This window comes from Colius striatus, chromosome 4 (genome assembly GCF_028858725.1).
Source record: "Colius striatus isolate bColStr4 chromosome 4, bColStr4.1.hap1, whole genome shotgun sequence".
Lineage (NCBI taxonomy): Eukaryota > Metazoa > Chordata > Aves > Coliiformes > Coliidae > Colius > Colius striatus.
The window spans coordinates 6,076,157-6,094,073 of record NC_084762.1 but is presented as its reverse complement, the minus strand read 5'-3'; the positions used below and the strand labels follow the sequence as shown (position 1 = coordinate 6,094,073).

Sequence of the window (17,917 nt, the reverse complement as noted above, 5' to 3'; positions counted from 1 at the left end):
GTGGGCTGGAAAAGGGCCTCAGGAGGAGCAGAGTACACAGATACGGTTGCGTAGTCAACTTGGAAATCCTGTCATCATGGCTGGCTAATTTCCTCACCAAGGATGATTGCAGGATTAGGTATTTCTCACACCAGCACAGCTGTTCAAAGGTGGAGAGAAGTGCACATCTGGGCCAGCATACCTGGGAAGGTCGTGTTTGTCTTCCGACGCCTGAGACAGACAATTAAGTTCTGATTTACATTTAGGAAGACAGAGTTAACCATCATTATTGGTAACCAGACTTGTTAATGAAGGACAATCCTGTTTCCTAAGCTGGAGCAAAGCAGCTCCAGCATGTCAGAAAACCTGCTGGGTCAGAAACGGTTACTGGTCTGTGCTGCATTTGGTTAACATGGTCAGAGAAAAACTGCTCTGTGTGCTTTTTGCCTGAAAGGAGCAGGGGAAAGAATTGTATAGAAGCCTTTCTTCTTGGGGCTCAAATTTCAAAACAGATCTGGCAGTAGTGTGTAGTAAGCAGGCATCACTTGAAATACTATACTCACAGGCTTTAGTGCCGTCATCCTCGCTAACCAGAAACACAGAGGAATGTTTTGCTTCTCAATTGGCAATGGATAATTTAGCAGAGTCATTTCCGTACAGGGAGAGTAACAAAAATGATGCAGGAAAAGTTGTTTTGTTGTTGGTTTGTTGTTTTCCTTATTCCAGGTTACAATCCAGTGCAGTGTTTCTGTATCTTGGGCTTCAACGGCTTATCTTTGGCATACCTTACTGTTCGTGTGGTGAGAAAATCCTAAGTTGTGGTTGCAATTCTTTGCTTAGTTTTGCCTTTAACATTTGGTATTTATGTGTGAGTACGTATGACAGAGTCTTAGGCTCATGCATCTTTCTTTTTTAGTGAAGTTAATGCTGAAGAGGTAAACATTTAGAAGAAAAATATATATATATTTTTTGCATCCAGCTAAACTGCAGAATGAGAACATTTCAAGCAGGGTGCTACAATAGTTAATGGGTAGGCAATTATTTTGGTGATTTACAGCCTTTTGTTGAAATACCATGGAACCAGTAATTGTTGCAATAAACATTTTTGCACATTTAATTTTTTCTGCAAAAATATGTAACATGAAAATTACCCGTTTTGCAGTAATTTGCATATTTAAATATGCAAATCAGGCACAACACATTTGGGGATTTGCTGATTTTCCCACTAGCTAGATGTATGACCTGTGGAGAAGAATAGGGGAGCTGGAAGTGGCTCAAAAAGATTTGGAATTGTTATCCTGGTGAGAGACTGGTGATAACAGACAAGACGCTTCTTGTATGGACTTGCTGCTTAGCGAGTGACCCTTTGGATGCTGTTGGTGTCGTACTGCTTAGGTGAGAGTAATGAATTTGTGCTACGACGAGACACTTGGTATTGGATTTTTGCAAACGGTGGCGTGGTGGCTCATACCAATGCCGCTCCTCTCTGCGGCCTCACGTGTTGCTGCGTGCGTGTAGGGGCTTTTGAGCTGTGTTATTGGGAAGCTCAGAGCGAAACTTGCTGTTCTCTGCCACGGTTCTCCTGTGTGACTGCTGTTAGCATGGAGCTGTGGCAATTCTGCTGCACAGGTGCCCCCTGACAAATTGCCTGGCGTCGGGTTAGGGCTGCAGAAGGGGAAGAAGCAATACTATACATTGGCATACGATGCTGTGGTGTTTTTTCTCCTCAAATACGCCTTTGCCACTGACCCTGTGTAGGTGGGTCGTGTTGGGGGGCTGCAGAAGACGGCTTCTATCATGAGAAATGGTTTGTAGAAGTTTGAACATACCCAAAGCTCAAGGAAAACAATTGACTGTATTAAAATACTCTGGTTTATGGAAGCAGATCATTGTTTTGGTTCCTCCAGGAGGGGAAAACAATTATTGCTTGGGTCCTTTAAGGCAGTTTGAGAGCCACATAAATGTTTTCACAGTGACTTAAAACTGAATTAAAGCCAGAGCAAGAATGTTTTTGTACAGTAATGGATCCTTAATGCCAGAAAGTTGATTAATATTACATCTTTTCCCAAACATGATCTGTGTAACAACATGAGGTTTGCATTGGAATAGCTGGCTTGGGTTCGCAACATTGGCAAGGCTCCCTTTTCTCCTTCTAAACCCAGAACATCTCCCTTTCACTCTTATCTTCACTCTTTGTTTTGGATAGTTTTATGAATGTGCAATCACTTGTTTTTTGTGGCACGAGCTCTGCAACACGCAGCGTATGTGTTCACATATGATTCATGCCTTCATCGCTGACATCAAGCAGAAAGGTTCGTACGTCAGTACTCTGCTGTCCCTGCAGTGAGCTCCCCTGTTATCTTAAGTATAAAACATATCTGGTGCAAGGAATAATCTCCAGAGGAGGGATTGGGAGAGAGCACTTTGCCCATGGAGTTAGCATTTGGCTGAACCCAGCCTGGTAGTTCTGCTGCTTACACAGCAAAAGGCTGATTATTGTACATACTATAAATTGGCTTCTGAGCCAGTGGCTGGATGTATCTTACAAAATATTTGCATGCAAATTCATTTGCAGGAATACTTCAGAAAATTGCTGAAAACATAAGAAATGTTTATCACTCACTGTGGTGTCAGTTCCTGTAGTAAGTGCTTAGTTACTTGCTCTGTAGTAATTGAGCACATCTGTGGCTTGACTTGATAAAAAAGTGTTTGTAGCCGTTCTTACAGCTGCCTTTGGTACATGCACAGTTTGCATAGGGATTCTTTAGCAGAGCTTCCAGTGAGATACCCCAAAGCCCCTGTATGGGATCCTGGGTGAATACTGGTGCCCCGAGTCTGATTCCCCTGATGCAGAGAGCACTGCTATGCATCTGTGGGGATCATGCCTGCCATAAGGTTTTGCTCTGCTGCCATAAATTACATCAGTGGTTTAAAACCCCCCAGTGCTTGTGAGTTTTGAATGTTAGTGGCTCCGTTTCTTTGCATTTGATTTTCACTGCTGACCAAAAGACCCACGAGTATTTCACTCTGGAACTCTTATTGTTTCAGCCTCATAATAATTGGAGGACACGGCATTTTGAGAAAGAGCATTCACGCAGATATGGATAAAAGTATATCCACTTATTCTATTTGAAGTGTCTGAGCACTAATGATTTACTTGCACTTTGAACTGTTTGTCAGTTGTGCTCTTACCTTAACAACTAAAAGCTGTTCTGAAAATACACAGCTGGTTAAGGTAGCATAAAATAATCATAACTCAAGACTACAAAAGATTCCTACTTCAATAATGTGAGTTTCACCATTGGTGTGGTTTGGGCTTTTTTTCCCCCCATCTTTCTGATTTTTAATGAAATCATTGCTTCAAGGATGAAACCTTTATTGACTACTCTTTCACGAGGGGCAAAAAAACCCCAACCCTGAGAGCAGAACATTGTACACGTCAGAGTTCTCTCTAGCGTGGGAGGTTGTAGCTGGGGCATACCTATACCTGGGCTTAGTAAAAGTATAAGGTACAGCTTTTCGGAATGCCTCAGCAGTATTGAAGAGCTGGCAGACATGAAGAAGAACGCAGTTTGCTGCCTTAAGAAGACACAAAATAATTAGTAATACTTTAATGATTAAATCAGATTCGGTCTCAGTAATAATGCAGAGTTTGGGGTTTGTTTTGTTTGTTTTCTTTCCTTTGAGAAGTGGGTGTTTCTGACTTACAAACAGTTCCACGAGGAGATTTCTTGAAGGGATTTTTGGTCTTTCCTGATGATTTCATCTTTTCAATAGAGTGTCTTACTAGCTATTAGGGCCATAGTTTAATCTTGTACTGAATAACTTATTTCTTATCTCAGTAACTTCTACATTTTTGCTCGGATGGGAGCAAAATCATAGTCCAGGGGATTCTTAACTATTGCAGAAAGGTTTTTATACTTGTCTATCTGGCTGGATTGTTGTTTTGTATGTGTTGGAAGAAACAAACACTGATTTTTTTAATAGAAACTGATACCATCTACTGTTTAACTAGAGACAGCTTGCCTAGGACTGTTTTGCATCTATGTCTCTCCCTGTTTTATTGTATTTTCAAGCTTTAAGCTTTTTCACTTTTCCCTGTGAGACTGAACATTTTTTCTCTCCCATTTCTCTCTTCCCCTCTTTCAAGAATCTTACAAATTAAGACAAAAGATAATTACTCAGAGGGTAAAACTGGCAGGGTTCCCACGACACTTAAAATTAATGAGCTGTTGAATATAAAATATACCTTGTCTCGTGTTCACTGAGGGTTGAGTTCTTGGGGTGGGTTTTTTTCTGGGTGAACCATAAAAATGCAGAGTTTGGCTTTTCGGCTGCGTTTTCTGTTGTAGTAATTTTTGGTTTATAAAGTGGCAGCTGATTACAAAGAACTAATCTCTCCGACTTAACGTTTCCATACGGGCAGATGAGTGTATACAGTTTGTTCCCTCCAAAGGAAAATATCACTGAGGGTGATGAAATACATATAAACGAAGCTGCCAGGGGTTGTTTGTGCTGTGTCTTATTAAAATAAATAGCCGTGCTTCCTGCGTCTGTAGCTGCTTCCATCTGATGTGAGAACTCCTTACAAAGGAGGATAAATGTATTGTCGTGAACTCCCAGAGAGGGGTTGCCAATTATTATCAGTTCCATCACTGGAAATGAGACACGGAGGTTAGACGACTTTTACTTGAAATCGCTAAGAAATGCTGGGCTGGCTGGGGCTGATGGCTTTTCCCTCGGTTTATGCAAGAAAGGAGAAAGAGAGGAAAAAGAGCAATTGCAGTTTTTTGGTTTGTACATAATCTGCTTCAGTACTCGGGACCAACTGCATGTAAGTGACCTGAATAACAAATTAGTCCCTCGCTTACTGGAGCTTTGGCTTTTGGAGATGTGGTCAGAAGGTAAATGGTTGGTTGGGTAAGTTTGGACGTAGGTGTCTACTCCAGAGCAGTTTAGATGCCCCTCCTCCGTCTAGCAGGATTGTTGACTGTTTCTTATTGCTACTATTACTGCTGCTACTACTGCAGTACTACAGGATATCTGTAGAGTCAGCTAAGCTTCACAGTTTAGATTAAAAGGTATGTACTGCAGGTATATCATGCTCATTGACAAAGCTTTAGTTGCACAAAAGCCCAATAACTTAATTGAGTGTGTGTTAATTTAGATAATGTGTTGTGTGTAATAAATACACTTTTTTAGATACTTGTGCTATTAAGAATGTGTGAATTTTCCCATTTCCATCCTTCCCTAAACCGTAGCAAAAAAGGCAGGAGTAAAAACCAAGAGTAGATGGGAAGGCAGGAGGGCACTTGCCATTGTGGGTGCTTCGCTGAAGGGAGGGCAGTGCTGACATAAATTCAGCACGTTTTTGATTAGCAAACAAACAGAGCAAGGTGACTTTTTTTGTTAACCTGAGCTTTTCATGTTCTCTGACAACAAAAGAGCAGTGGCTATTGTTAAATAAATTCAGCAGAGGGACAGGAGCAAAACTTGCTGAGATAGACTTGTATGCTTTTGCATAGTATTTATTGTACAAAGCCTCTGCTTTCAGTTCTGTGCTTTCTTATCCCTTCACTTCAGCACAGAGCCCAGCTTTTACTTTCTATCTCCTTTCTTTGCAGAAGTACCTTTTTTTTCTATTAGCAATTTGCCTGCTCTAGGCAAAGTGCTGTCAGTTTGGCTCAGCAGTTTGGATCGTGATGAAAACAAACCATGCTTATTTTCCATGGAATACTTCCTTTATTTTATGTTATGGAAAAATAAATGCTGTTTTCCCCTGTTTAGTTTATGTTTGCAAGGCCCTCACTGCAACAGCAAAAACTGAATTAAAATCGTCACAAGTAAAAGTCAAACTGGTAAGTCCAAATTGAGGTTGCTCAAAACAACACTGTGCCTTGTATGTTTTAATTTGGATGTCAAAGATAATGTGTGTTAACAGGCAAAGGAAATGCTTCAATAAATCTGTTCATTTAAAGAATTGTACAAAATAATGCTTCTATTTCTCTATTGATTTTACGTTAGATATAAGAAGATGCTCACTGAGTATCCAATACTGGCAGCAGACAAAGTTGGGTTGTTTTGAATGAAAACTTTAGTCCTGCATAAGGTGCCCCCCCCCCCCTTTTTTTTTTCCTTTCCCCTTAATAGTCTGATTTTTCTCTCTCTCAGTTTTCAATGGGTCCAGCAAATCATCGAAGGAGAAAGAACCTGCTCAGAAACACAAAAGCAAAGAGGCCACACCGGGGAAGGAAAGGAACAGCGAACATAAGGCTGAGGGCCGAAAAGACCAGGCTGCTGCTAATCACCATCCTGCTACAAACACTGGCTCCTCCACGAAAGGGCTCACTGCTAACAACCACCACACTCTTCATAGATCGGCTCAGGACTTAAGGAAACAGGTAATGAGTTGTACACTACTGTGGATGTGTGGGCAACACAGACTCTTAAGGTTCTAGCTCCATTTTGCACTGCCTGGCACAAAACAAACACAGCAGTGCTCAGCAGAGAGTTATTTCTCAGTGAGGGAAAGGAGGACAAAAGAACAGTGATACATACATGGGGAGTCACTTTGATAAAGATTGCTTTACAACCCTGTCTTTATCCAATGTATACATGTGAAAGAGCATAGTTCACGTCATTATTTATTAAACCTGACTGGCACTCTTGTTGCCCTCTCTGCTGACAGTACCAAGGCTGGCTGACCATGGAAAAATGAACTACTTTTGTGTACAGCTGGTCTGCTCAGGTTATCTTGGAGGCTCAGTGGTGGTGTAGAGAAGCTGACATTATATTCAGCTGTCGTGTTTTAGTCCTTGTAGGCAACACAGACCTTGGAGCCCAGGAAAAATGTTTTACCTGATGCATAAATAAGGTGCTGCAGGATATTGCCTCCTTCACAGTGGATGTACCAAGTGGAGAGAGAGTCAAAGCTTCACATTATCAAGTTGAAAACTAGCAAAAGATTTTTGTCTCAGCCTGACTGGTATTTCGTTGGGGAAGTTTAGCAGACCAATCTTTCAGTGCTTGTGACTGGCATTTGGGTAGGATGCATCTCCATCTATTTTTGATGGTGGGATCAAAGGGCTCTTAAAATAGCAACCATCAAATAAGTTTTTCTAAAAGGCTTTCAAAAGGCACAGCCAGTGTCTTTATTGAGTCTGGGGCTGGGTTGGCAGGGTACCTGTGTTAGGGCAATGCACTACAGAAAGCTTTGCTGCACTTACACCTTTGTTAGATTGGGGTTTTCTTCAGTGGTTAATTCTCAACAGACTAATAACAGACAGTCTTTTATTTACTGTCATCTAAAGGCTTTTCTTGTAAGTAGGCTGGCCTGGCATCTTCTAAGGACCATCAAGGCCTTAAATGGAATTTCTTACTCATATGTTTGGAAGTTGAAAATGGCAAAAAGAAAAACAGTAGAGCTCTTGCTGATCTTTTGTGCCCTGTGCTTCAGTGGTGTTTAATGTCTCCTGAGACATTTCCACTGGATTTGTATTACCTTCTAAATCAGATTTGAGATCCTGAAAGCTGTCTACAGTATATTTCTCTTTACCTCTGTAAGACTTCCATTCTCTGTTCCTTCATGGCGATACTTGCTTGTCTAGTCATCAGCTCCAGTACTTCACTTGCATCTTTTCAGCTATCTTTTTGTGACTACCAGCATCCTTTGGGCCTTGCTATGACATGCTCTGCCATGAGCTGTTCATGTTCAACCCACTTCCCCAAATGTAAGGATGCACTTCGTGATTTTAAGTCACTGCAACCCTCATGCGAAATGCTTTCAAGTTGTATCATCGGAGTACGAATGGTTAAAATTCTTGTGACAGTCAACTCCTGCCTCTTGTGAAGGTAGTTCTGAGAAGGGGTAGGAAGAATTTTGTTCATAATCCAAGTGGGCTTTGTTTTATAGAGTATGGAAAGAGGTTCTGAAAAAGGTGCAGTACAAGCAACAGTCACGGCACACAGACGCCTCACAGAGTGTGGTCCGTGAGCTTCAGAAAATACGAGGGCTGTAAACTGAGGTGATGCTTTGCTTTCTTGGTTTTGTTTTAAAAGGTTAGGCACTTAAATTTTCTCCTACAGCTCACACTTACATAAATACTTTTCTATCAAATTTTAATGAAAATGTGGATATAACTAATGAAAGGTAGATTCTGCATTTTGCCCGATGAAGACGTGGCTTTACACAAAAACCATTTATGTGACATTGCTGAATCTCCTGCTCTGTCCTGAGTCTTTCTTCCCTTTGTAAATGTATTCCAAAAGGAGAATTGTTTTCCCAGAGTTCCAGCCACATGCTTTTCCTCCTTCCTGTATCTTTTTGCTCCTTGTTCCCGTGCATTTATATAGTTTATTTATATGTGCTGTTTTGTGTTGATCAGTCTTAAAGAAGATAAAGGCAGGATACTAGAAATTGCTGGATATTTTCTTCTATCTTCTCTTTCTTTCTTGCCTTCTTTTCTTTTCTGGTGTGCCCTTGTACTTGTCACACGTTCCTGCTCTCTTTCTCTCTCCTTAGCGGTCTTCCCAAGCCCTCTACTTCAGAGGAGTTGTGGGCAAAGGAAATGTAGTTCAATGGGGCCCTCTCTTGGCCTAATAAGGGAATTTAGTTCTGCAAAACTCATATCAACACACAACTAATTTTATGAATGAATTCGAGATCAGTTCCATAACTGGAATTTATTTGGGAGCAGAATTGTTATTGGTATTGCTAATGCTGCTGTTATTGCTGTGTTTGTTATCTAACCAGTTGTTTGTTGACTTTATTTTGAATATGTGTATGTGTCTGGAGGCTGGATCCTAGGTGCTCTTCAGAAGTATGTATGTAAACCAATTCAGATCCAACAAGCAAATTGCTGCAAGACTATCTGCTGGTCCCATTTGCTTTTTAAAAGATAACATAATTTAAAAGCTATTGTACTGTTCTTTGTTTCAAGGCCAGTGTTCACTAGAGTGCAGAAAAGAGTGGTCTGAAGCCAAATATGCATCAGCAAAACTGAAAAGGTGGCTGAAAAGCAGAGAAAAGATTGTTTGTGTCCCTAGGTTCACCTTCAGCTCAAGACTTTGAGTCATGGAAGGCAAATGTCAATCACTTTATTACTAAAGGTGATCTGTTTAGTGGATGAGGAGAAAGCTGGGGATGTTGTCCACCTGGAGTTTAGTAAAGCCACAGCATCCTCCTGGAGAAACTGGCTGCACGTGGCTTGGATGGATGTACTCATGGCTGGGTAAAAACCTGACTGGATGGCCAGGACCAGAGAGTGGTGGGGAATGGAGTTAAATTCTGTTGTTGGCTGGTCACCAGTGATGTTCCTCAGGGCTCAGTGCTGGGACTTGTTCTGTTTGACATCTTTAGCAATGATCTAGTTGAGAGGATCGAGTGCATTCTCAGTCAGTTTGCAGGTGACACCAAGTAGGGTGGGAGTATTGACATGCGTGATCCTGCCTGGGTTTTTTAGGCTCTGTGTGTGTGGCTGGGGGCAGACATGTCAACAGTAGGAAAATAAGAAAATGCCTGCCATAGTTTCTGGTTTATTTGGTTTGAATTGTTGGATGGGTCTTCAGAGACAAGTACAGACCAGGAAGGTGACTGACCAGCCAGAATTTCACAGTGAAAGTGACATTTTGAATCCACCTGTTGCTTGATGGTGAGCTATGGCCACGTTGTTTGTTTCACTTGTTTCTAGCTGGAATATATTTGTCCCAGACTTTTCCCACTTGAAGCATGATCTTTTCTGGTCTATATAGTACTTCAGTTTCTCAAACATTATGCTATTCTCTCTGAAAACATTCAAGATGAAAGAAGGAGATGCATTTGACAACCATCATGTCTGCTTTAGAAAGATGATGATCCTGAGGACATTTGCAGTAGTGTTTCTTGTGGGATCTCCTTAGTTAGTGACCAGAAACAAATAGGTGAATTCCATGTGGTAGTCTTAAAGCCAAGTGTCTTGTACTTCAGGAGTTGTTCATCACTGCAATAACTTCACTCAATTTGATAAAAACTCAAAACAGTGTGATTATAACCTAGGATTGAAGGTTAGACAGACAAAGCTTATGTACCTGTTCAGTTCAAGATTGGAGTGTGAGAGATGTAAGCTTTTGCTGTGTGGAGGTATTCTAGCACCTCTGAACAGTTGTGATAAGTTGCTGTTTTCTTAATGAGTTCAGTTTTCCAGAGTTTTGTATCTTGGCAGCTTTAATTCTAGCCTAAAGCTGATGGTGCTGATGGCGTATTGTCCTTCAAAGGGGAAGAGTCTTTCTCCGTGATCGCTTTCTCTGTGACTCTTGTTCTCAGGCCATGTGTCACTACCCCTTGCTGAAGGAGTGCCCCAGGTGACCTTCAGACTTCTGGTCACAAACCCTTCAGAAAATATCACAGGAAAGCTGGAGTGACAAGCTACCTCCATACAGCCTGACTGCTCCCTCCCGGGTGGTGTCTTGACCATAACTGACAGCACAATAATGTAGCTACAGCCTCCTTGAATACTCAGGAAAATCTCTTGTAGAGGAGGCTCCACAGCATCCATTGACAGCACCTTGTGGTGTTCTCCTTTTCTACTAATGAACAAGTTTTCTGAGTTGTGCCTCAGGTGGTTGCTGTAGGCAATGAGAAGATTTTTCTTCTCCTGCTTTTCCTAGTGAATATGGAAAGAGCATTTGCTGTCTCTTCAGAATTGCTCCTTATACATCAGAGGACCATTACAGAGCTTTCCCAAATAAGCCCAGCTCCTTTGACTTTTCAGTAAAGATCATCTTTTCCAAATGCATGAGCACTTGGTATCCTCTCAGACTTGCTCACCTGTCTGTATTTTTCTCAGGGCATGCTGGGTCCAGCCCTGCTTAGGAAAGCCCGTGCTCCTGCCCCTTGCTTTCTACATTGATAGTAACAGGTCTCAAAGTGCTTTGTGTGCTTTGCATGCTTCGCACTGCCGTTGTGTTTTGCAGCTCAATGTGATTTCCAAATGTTATTCCTCCCTTAGCATGTATTTGATTTGTCCTTCCTAAAAACAGCACTTCCTGTTACTGTAGAAATGTTCTGAAATCAGTTCTTCAAGATTGCATTTGATTTTTAACCTTGTCTCCAGGATGCTTACAGCCCCTTCCAGGTGTGTGTCATTGGCAGATTCTTACGATGAAGCACTTTCTGATGGACGTACTTGGTAGAAGGGAGACCAAGACAGGTCCCTGCAGAACATCACCTGGAGTGCCTTCCAGGATGGCAGTGGACTATGGCAGTTCTTGAGGGTGACTGTTTAATCCCTTGTGAAGCCACTTTAGAGTGATTTTGTCTAGGATGTGTCTCAGGAGCTTGTTTGATGGAACAGAGGCTGGAGCCTCACTGAAGCAGAGGTGTTTTTTTACCTGCCCAGCCAGATGTCTGTCAGAAGATGACTAAATTAGCTCAATCTGCTATTTTGGCAAAACTATAGATGGAGGAGTTTAGTTTCTTTCTCTTTCTTTGTTTTTAACATTATCTTCTCATTGTTTGTGTTTTTTCAAAGTAACTGTTTGATGATTTGTTCCAGAATGATTTTAGGGTTTGAAGTTAGGTAGACTCTGCCCTCAATTTCTTTCCAGGAGCCATGCCCTAAGCTATCTAGTCGCAATTTAGCTTACTGAGATTGCCTTCCTAGCTCTTTTGCCAAAATTAGCCTGTTCTGTGTCTGGTAAGTATTCAGTCAGTGGTACTTTTGGTGAGGGCTAATGCAAAAGAAGCACAAACACTTTAGCCACAGCATGTTTACCTTCCTTATATGGTGGCTGATCTCTGCTGTTCTTTGTTGGTTTTGTGTTTCTAAGGTATCTAGACTTTTCTGTTTCTTGTCTTTTGCTAGCCAAAGTTTCTTTAGCTCCTTGGCCTTTCTGATTTTATCCATGCATGTATTTACTGTTTCTATATAGTTGCCCTTAGTCACATAATTATGTTTCAACTTTTTACTGTGATTCTTTTCTAATCTTCCAGTCATTAGAGAACACTGTGAACAGGCACCGTGGGCTGTGCTTTGAGCCCTTGCTCTGAGTAGTAATTGCTTTGGTTTGGGTATTTTGCAGGTGGGATTTTGTTTGGGGTTTTTCTGTGTGTGTGTGTTTTCCTTTGCTTTGTTGTCCTTTCTCTAATGTTTGTCGCATCTTCGAATTGAAAACTTATTTCATAATCACCTTCCCCATCCTGATCTCAATCAATTCTTCTCTGTTAGTCTAGATGAAATCTGTAATTGATGTTCCTGGCTATTTATAAGGCCAGAGATGTTCACTGCTTGTTCTGACTGCTGCAGGCAAGAGGCAAAGGCTCAGAAGCTCTCTACTCATGTCTGCTCTGGCAACATGAAAAAGTGCTGTATGAGTCAAACCCAGGCCTCCAGTTCAAATGCAGAGTGCTGCCTAAATTTCAAGAGAAATGGGTAAATGCATTTCTGCTAGCAAATGTTTGCTTTCCAGATGGTATCTCATATGTCTTTGGATAGCTCAAGGTAAAAACTCATGTCAGCAGTTAACTGGATTTTTCCTAAGTGTTTCTACCTTGGAAGCAGAGAAAGAACAAGAATATGGATTTGTTTTAAAAGGATATTACTCCTGCTCCAGCTTCTGAAGCATAGAGAAGAAAATGGCCACAGTAAATGTGTGTATCCACACACACACAGAGCATAACCAGTTCTGGTTTCTCTCCTGCAGAGTCACTTACAGCAAGACCATAGTGTGATCTTTTCATTCTCTAGTTGATCCCTATTTTATAACACTTTATCCTTACTTTATAAGTGACTACAAGAAGCTGCCTTGCATACTAATTTGGCAGGGATTCTGAGATCCCACAGGGAAGCGTTACAACTTTGCAGGAGTGGTGTTATTCCCCTGAGTGTTGCTGAGGGGTGATTGCACTGCATGCTTTCACTTTGAGCACTTTTATCAATGTTCCTGATTTTTGGATGTTTTTTCCTGCACCCATAGTTTAAGGAAGTGAGAAGACAATGTTTAAACTTGTTTAAATGCTGAAGTTTGTTCGAGGTTTAAACCTGAACTTCGTTTTCTTGCTAGTGAGGCTTAGCTTTGGCAGAGCTGAGCCATCGCAATTCCCTTCGAAGCTGAGGGTTGCTTTTGGAGCTTAACACGTCTCATGGTTAAATTATAAATGTTAGTTTCATAGTTGGGGTTAAATGTCTAACACAACAGTGGAGTCCAGCAGTTTTAAGTTGCAATAACACATCAGTGAGTGGAATATGATGTGAAAAAACATGTGTCAGCAAAACCACCCAGAGATCAGGCTTTAAAAGAATTGCATTGCACTACTGCATGCTTTTAACTGCAGGTTAATAACTTCAGGAACAAGATGCCTCCCAAAAATTAATATGGATAGCAAACTGAGTTCTTCGTGGCCCTCCTGATCTGTTGGGTGCATCATGTGTTCAATATCTGTTTGTGTATGTAGATACGTATAGACAGGAGGTTGATTTGAATCTCAGTGTGTGGTTTTCTTGCAAAACGTGCCCATCCCAGTTAGGAGCAGATAGTATCGCTGTGTAGTTTGTCTGCTGAGAAGCAGTCAGCTGTGTCTGCATTTAAGGGAAGTTGGGTGTGAGAGAGATAGTGTCTGAAGGCCAGGAAAGGGGATAATGAACGTAGTAGTTTGTAAATTAGACTACGTGTGGTTTGTGGTACTGTAACGGGATTTCTGTTAGATGAGGAAGCGGGGGGTAGTGCCAGCAAGAGACCTCACTCTTAATGCCAAAGGCTTTGTGCCCTCCAAGAAGCAAGATTGGCTTTGTGGGGACTTTGTGGTTTGTTTTTAAAACAATTTTTCTGTTTTATTTGTTTATTATAAGTGGTCAGCCCCTCCTCTTGCCTGGGTGAAAACTGTTACGTGAAGATTGCACGAAGGGGCCAGGAGTCAGGACTTGCAGACTGTGGGTGTCCAGCAACTGGGATGCCCAGGCTGAGTGATAACGTTATTAATTTACTTCTCTGTTTTCTGTTTCCTTCCTTGTGCTCCCCCTGCAACACTCCTGGCACTGCAGGTTTCTAAAGTCAACGGGATCACTCGAATGTCATCTCCGAGTGCAAATGCAGCCAGTGCCAAAAAGATGAGAGAAGTCAGACCTTCACCGTCCAAAACTGTGAAGTACACTGCAACAGTGACAAAGGGAACTGTCACATACACCAAAGCCAAGAAAGAACTGGTCAAGGAAACCAAACTAAATCACCACAAACCCAGTTCACCTGTCAACCACACAATCTCAGGGAAAACAGAAAGTAGCAATGCAAAAACCCGCAAACAGGTGCTATCCCTTGGAGCATCCAAGTCAAACAATACCGCTGTTAATGGTGTAAAAGTCAATGGCAAGTTGAACCAAAAGACATGCACTAAGGAGGTGGGGAGACAGTTAAGGGAGGGGCTGCGCAATTCGAAGAGGAGGCTGGAAGAGACGAATAATCACATAGACAAAACACAGTCGCCCACCAAGAGAATGAAAGGGGCCGTCAACTTGGCAGAGGCTGCCAGCAAAAAGGCAGCTGTGGAGAAGCCTTTGCTGAATGGACACCTTAAAAAGGAAGTGCCAGAGAAGAATTTGGAAAGAAATAGGCCGAAAAGAGCCACTGCTGGAAAGAGTACGCCAGGGAAACAAGCACATGGCAAAACTGAAAATGCCTCCTGTGAAAATCGTTCTACCTCTCAAGCGGAGTCCTTGCACAAGCCACAAGACTCAATGGGAAAGCACGAAAAGGGCAGTAGTAAGACTGGGTGGGGGATGCTGGGGGAGATTCCCATCCTTAGGCCCTCCACTAAGGAATTTCATGACCCACTGATATACATTGAGTCGGTCCGAGCTCAGGTAGAGAAGTATGGGATGTGCAGGGTGATTCCTCCTCCAGACTGGAGACCTGAGTGCAAGCTAAATGATGAAATGCGGTTTGTGACCCAGATTCAGCACATACACAAGCTAGGCAGGCGCTGGGGACCCAACGTGCAGCGGCTGGCCTGTATCAAGAAGCACCTCAAATCTCAGGGCATTACCATGGATGAACTCCCACTCATAGGTAAGGGCTGTGGTTTCCTTGTCAGTGTCCACCTTACAGCTTTGTGCTCTGTTTGCCTTTCTGCTTAACCCAACCCCCGTTCAGTTCATGCCATGGAGCTCTGTCCTTCGCTCAGCCATGATGCAGGTAGGTTGTTGGGAGACTCGCTGTTGCCACTCTCCTCCTGCCACCTCTTTATTCCACCCAGTGAGGGGGGAAAAAGAGGCTCTGTGGAGTCTCTGTCTCCAGATGTCAGGCCCTTCTCTCTTTCCCTGCTGTTTGTTTTTCTGTAGGTAGTCCAAGTACAGATATTGATAGCTTCAGATAATATTTTTCAGCCCTTTCCAACGACATTTTCCAAACAGCTTGTGATGCTGCCAGGCTTTAACATAAATGGGTTGGGGTTTTTTTTCACCCCCTTCCTCTAGAAGCATTTAACCAAGGGAGAAAGAAAATATCTCGGAACTGACTTCTGTTTGGGTACTCAGACACTTAAAATCACAAATTTGCAGTGACCTGCTGACATTTAACAACCATTAAGTGTCAAGAATAGGCAGTAAAATGTGGTTGATTGCAAAATGGAGGTTTCATTATTTCTCCCAGCAGGTGTCTGCCAGGGCTAATGCCTGAGTGAGAATCACTTATTTAACAGAATTCTTGGTTTATGGTCTGCTGTCAAATATGACACGTGACAAAAATGTGACAATAGTTTGTAAAAACATGACAACAGCAGCATACAAATGAGCTGTTGAATGAGCCACCTCCATCTCTGCTGCCTCTGCAGCTGCGACATAGGAACCAACTGGTGGGTTTGATATTTTTTTTTGTTAGCCTTTCCCTTTGTTTTTGAAGTGTTTTTGAGCTCCAGTGTTGCTGCTTAAGGCTGGAGTTTTGCCTTTGAGGTGTTCTCCAGAGGCAGCTATGGGGTGCTAGCTGGATTAAAGGACACCTTTTTCTCTTTCAACTCTACACTTTCCCCTTTGCCCCCCCCACCCCGATCTCAAACTTTATTTTGTGTCATCTCTGGCGAGTGAGTGAAAAGAGATTGCAGAGTTTGCAGGGCACAAGAGGGAGATGCCAGTTGAAGGAGGGTTAGTACTCTGTGCAGAAACACATTTGAGGAAATCTGAAAATTAAAATCACTCAGGCAGCAATAAGTGAACATTTTGTATGCCTAATGTATGCAATAGTTGTATGCTAATAGAGGAGAATAATGAATTAAATTTACATTGGCAAGAGAGAGAAGGGAACGTGCAAGGCTGCTCGATTAATGCTGCTGAACAATGTTAACTTTTTAATGAAATACCTTAACTCGGCATTAAGATGGCATTACTGTTAATTATTTGTATTATTTAAGCACCTAAGAGCCTAATTAATAGGCGAGGATTCTATTCTGCTGGGTGCCATGTAACCAGAGCAAACACAGTGGTCTCTTACAAAGTGCATCCTGTGTATCCTTTCTGCAGTTAATTTCCTACCTAGCTCGTGTTTAAAATGAAAAACAAAATGGAGAAAAGGAGCTGGAGATCATCACTGTAAAAAAAAAAACCTGAGGAATCTGTTGCTTCCAGCAGGAAAGATGTAAAATGGTCCACAGTGATAAATGCACACTTATTTAAGTAGCTGTGTGTAGGTATCCCTGAGTTCAGAGCCAAATCACTTCATTGCCATTGAAGTAAGAGGGAGCCGTGCCAGGGACTTGCACAGTGCCAACAGTATTAAATGCATACCTAAAGATTGAAGATTGTAAGTCTTTTAAAACAGGAGCCTGCTCACTAGGCAATTTAAAAAATATTCCCCAATTAGGACAATTAACAAAAGAAAAGGCAGACACTGGTTCTGCATAACGTGCCAAGTCTGCTGTTTAAGCCGTTTAGCTGTAGGTGCTGATAAATGGGGTTAAAACTCCTTTTTGCTTACATCCTCAAGCCTTTCAAGGAAAGTTTAAGCAACATGCTTAGGTCAATCCTGGAAAACATCAGCCTGAGGTATAAATGCTTCCAAAAGTTAGGGCTGTGTGAAATGGAATGATAATTGAGACCATTTTGTAAAGCTTAGCTGTAGCTGGCCCCGTGGAGGATCTGCCAGATAAGAGGAGGCTCCGGTTGAATGATGTGCTCCTCGAGCTCCAGTACTGCAGAGTGATTATGAGCCATCATTCTGTGGTGTGGGAGAAGAATCACATTTCTTAAACAGCTCATAAACAGCGTTGAAAGTAGAACCTTGGGCTGGGCGTGGGCTGTTTGTCCTGCTGGAGAGCACGTGGAAGGCGAAACCTGGGCCACGCTCCGCACGAAATCAGGAGGATGTTCCTCTGCTTTATGTAGGTCGCTGAATCTACTGGGATGGAAAGCCAAGCCTGAGTTGTGCCTTCAGCTTGTTTGTGAGCTGTGCATGTAAAACATTAGACCAAAAAAGGAGCAGCTTGGAATAGAGGCCAGCTTGCAAGTTGGTTTATGGGGGAGATTAAAGAGGAAAGAAGGAAAACCCCTCAGTCTTGAGGGTTTTGGGTTTAAATTTCCGATGGTGTTTACCATTTTTCCAGCTTCTACACTCAGCCATTTTGACCCACTTCCAAAACTACTACTAAATTGACTAATTCAGCTGCCCCATGGCTCTGCCTCTGTCCTTTTCACGTGCTCCTCAAAGCCCTACCCTTTGTTTTGGCTGCAGCCAAAATCCTTTCCCCTGTGTCGCACACCTTGAGCCAGCACTGTGCCGGCAGCCTGGGATGCTCCTCTGCCTCTGTCCCTCACAGCTCTTGTCATCCCACAATGCTGCACACAGGGTTCTGCTGCTGAGCCTCCCTCCTCTTGGCACGAGTGGTGGAAGAGAGGAAAGCAGAGGGGAGAGGGGAAATTGGGGTCAGCACAGATTGGTTTGAAGAAAGCGATACTGCGTGTGCTGGCAAGCAAGGTGGTAC

The 17,917-nt window shown here is 42.4% G+C and overlaps 1 protein-coding gene across 3 annotated transcripts in view; it reads left to right on the top strand.

Moving 5' to 3' along the window:
• JARID2 (jumonji and AT-rich interaction domain containing 2) overlaps nt 1-17,917 on the top strand; it is a 209,921-nt gene that overhangs the window by 166,826 nt on the left and 25,178 nt on the right. For all 3 annotated transcript variants that reach the window (XM_061994455.1, XM_061994456.1, XM_061994457.1), the window contains 2 exons: nt 6,151-6,380; nt 13,995-15,015. In XM_061994455.1, coding sequence (XP_061850439.1) covers nt 6,151-6,380; nt 13,995-15,015 — 1,251 coding nt within the window. The remainder of the gene's footprint in view (nt 1-6,150; nt 6,381-13,994; nt 15,016-17,917) is intronic.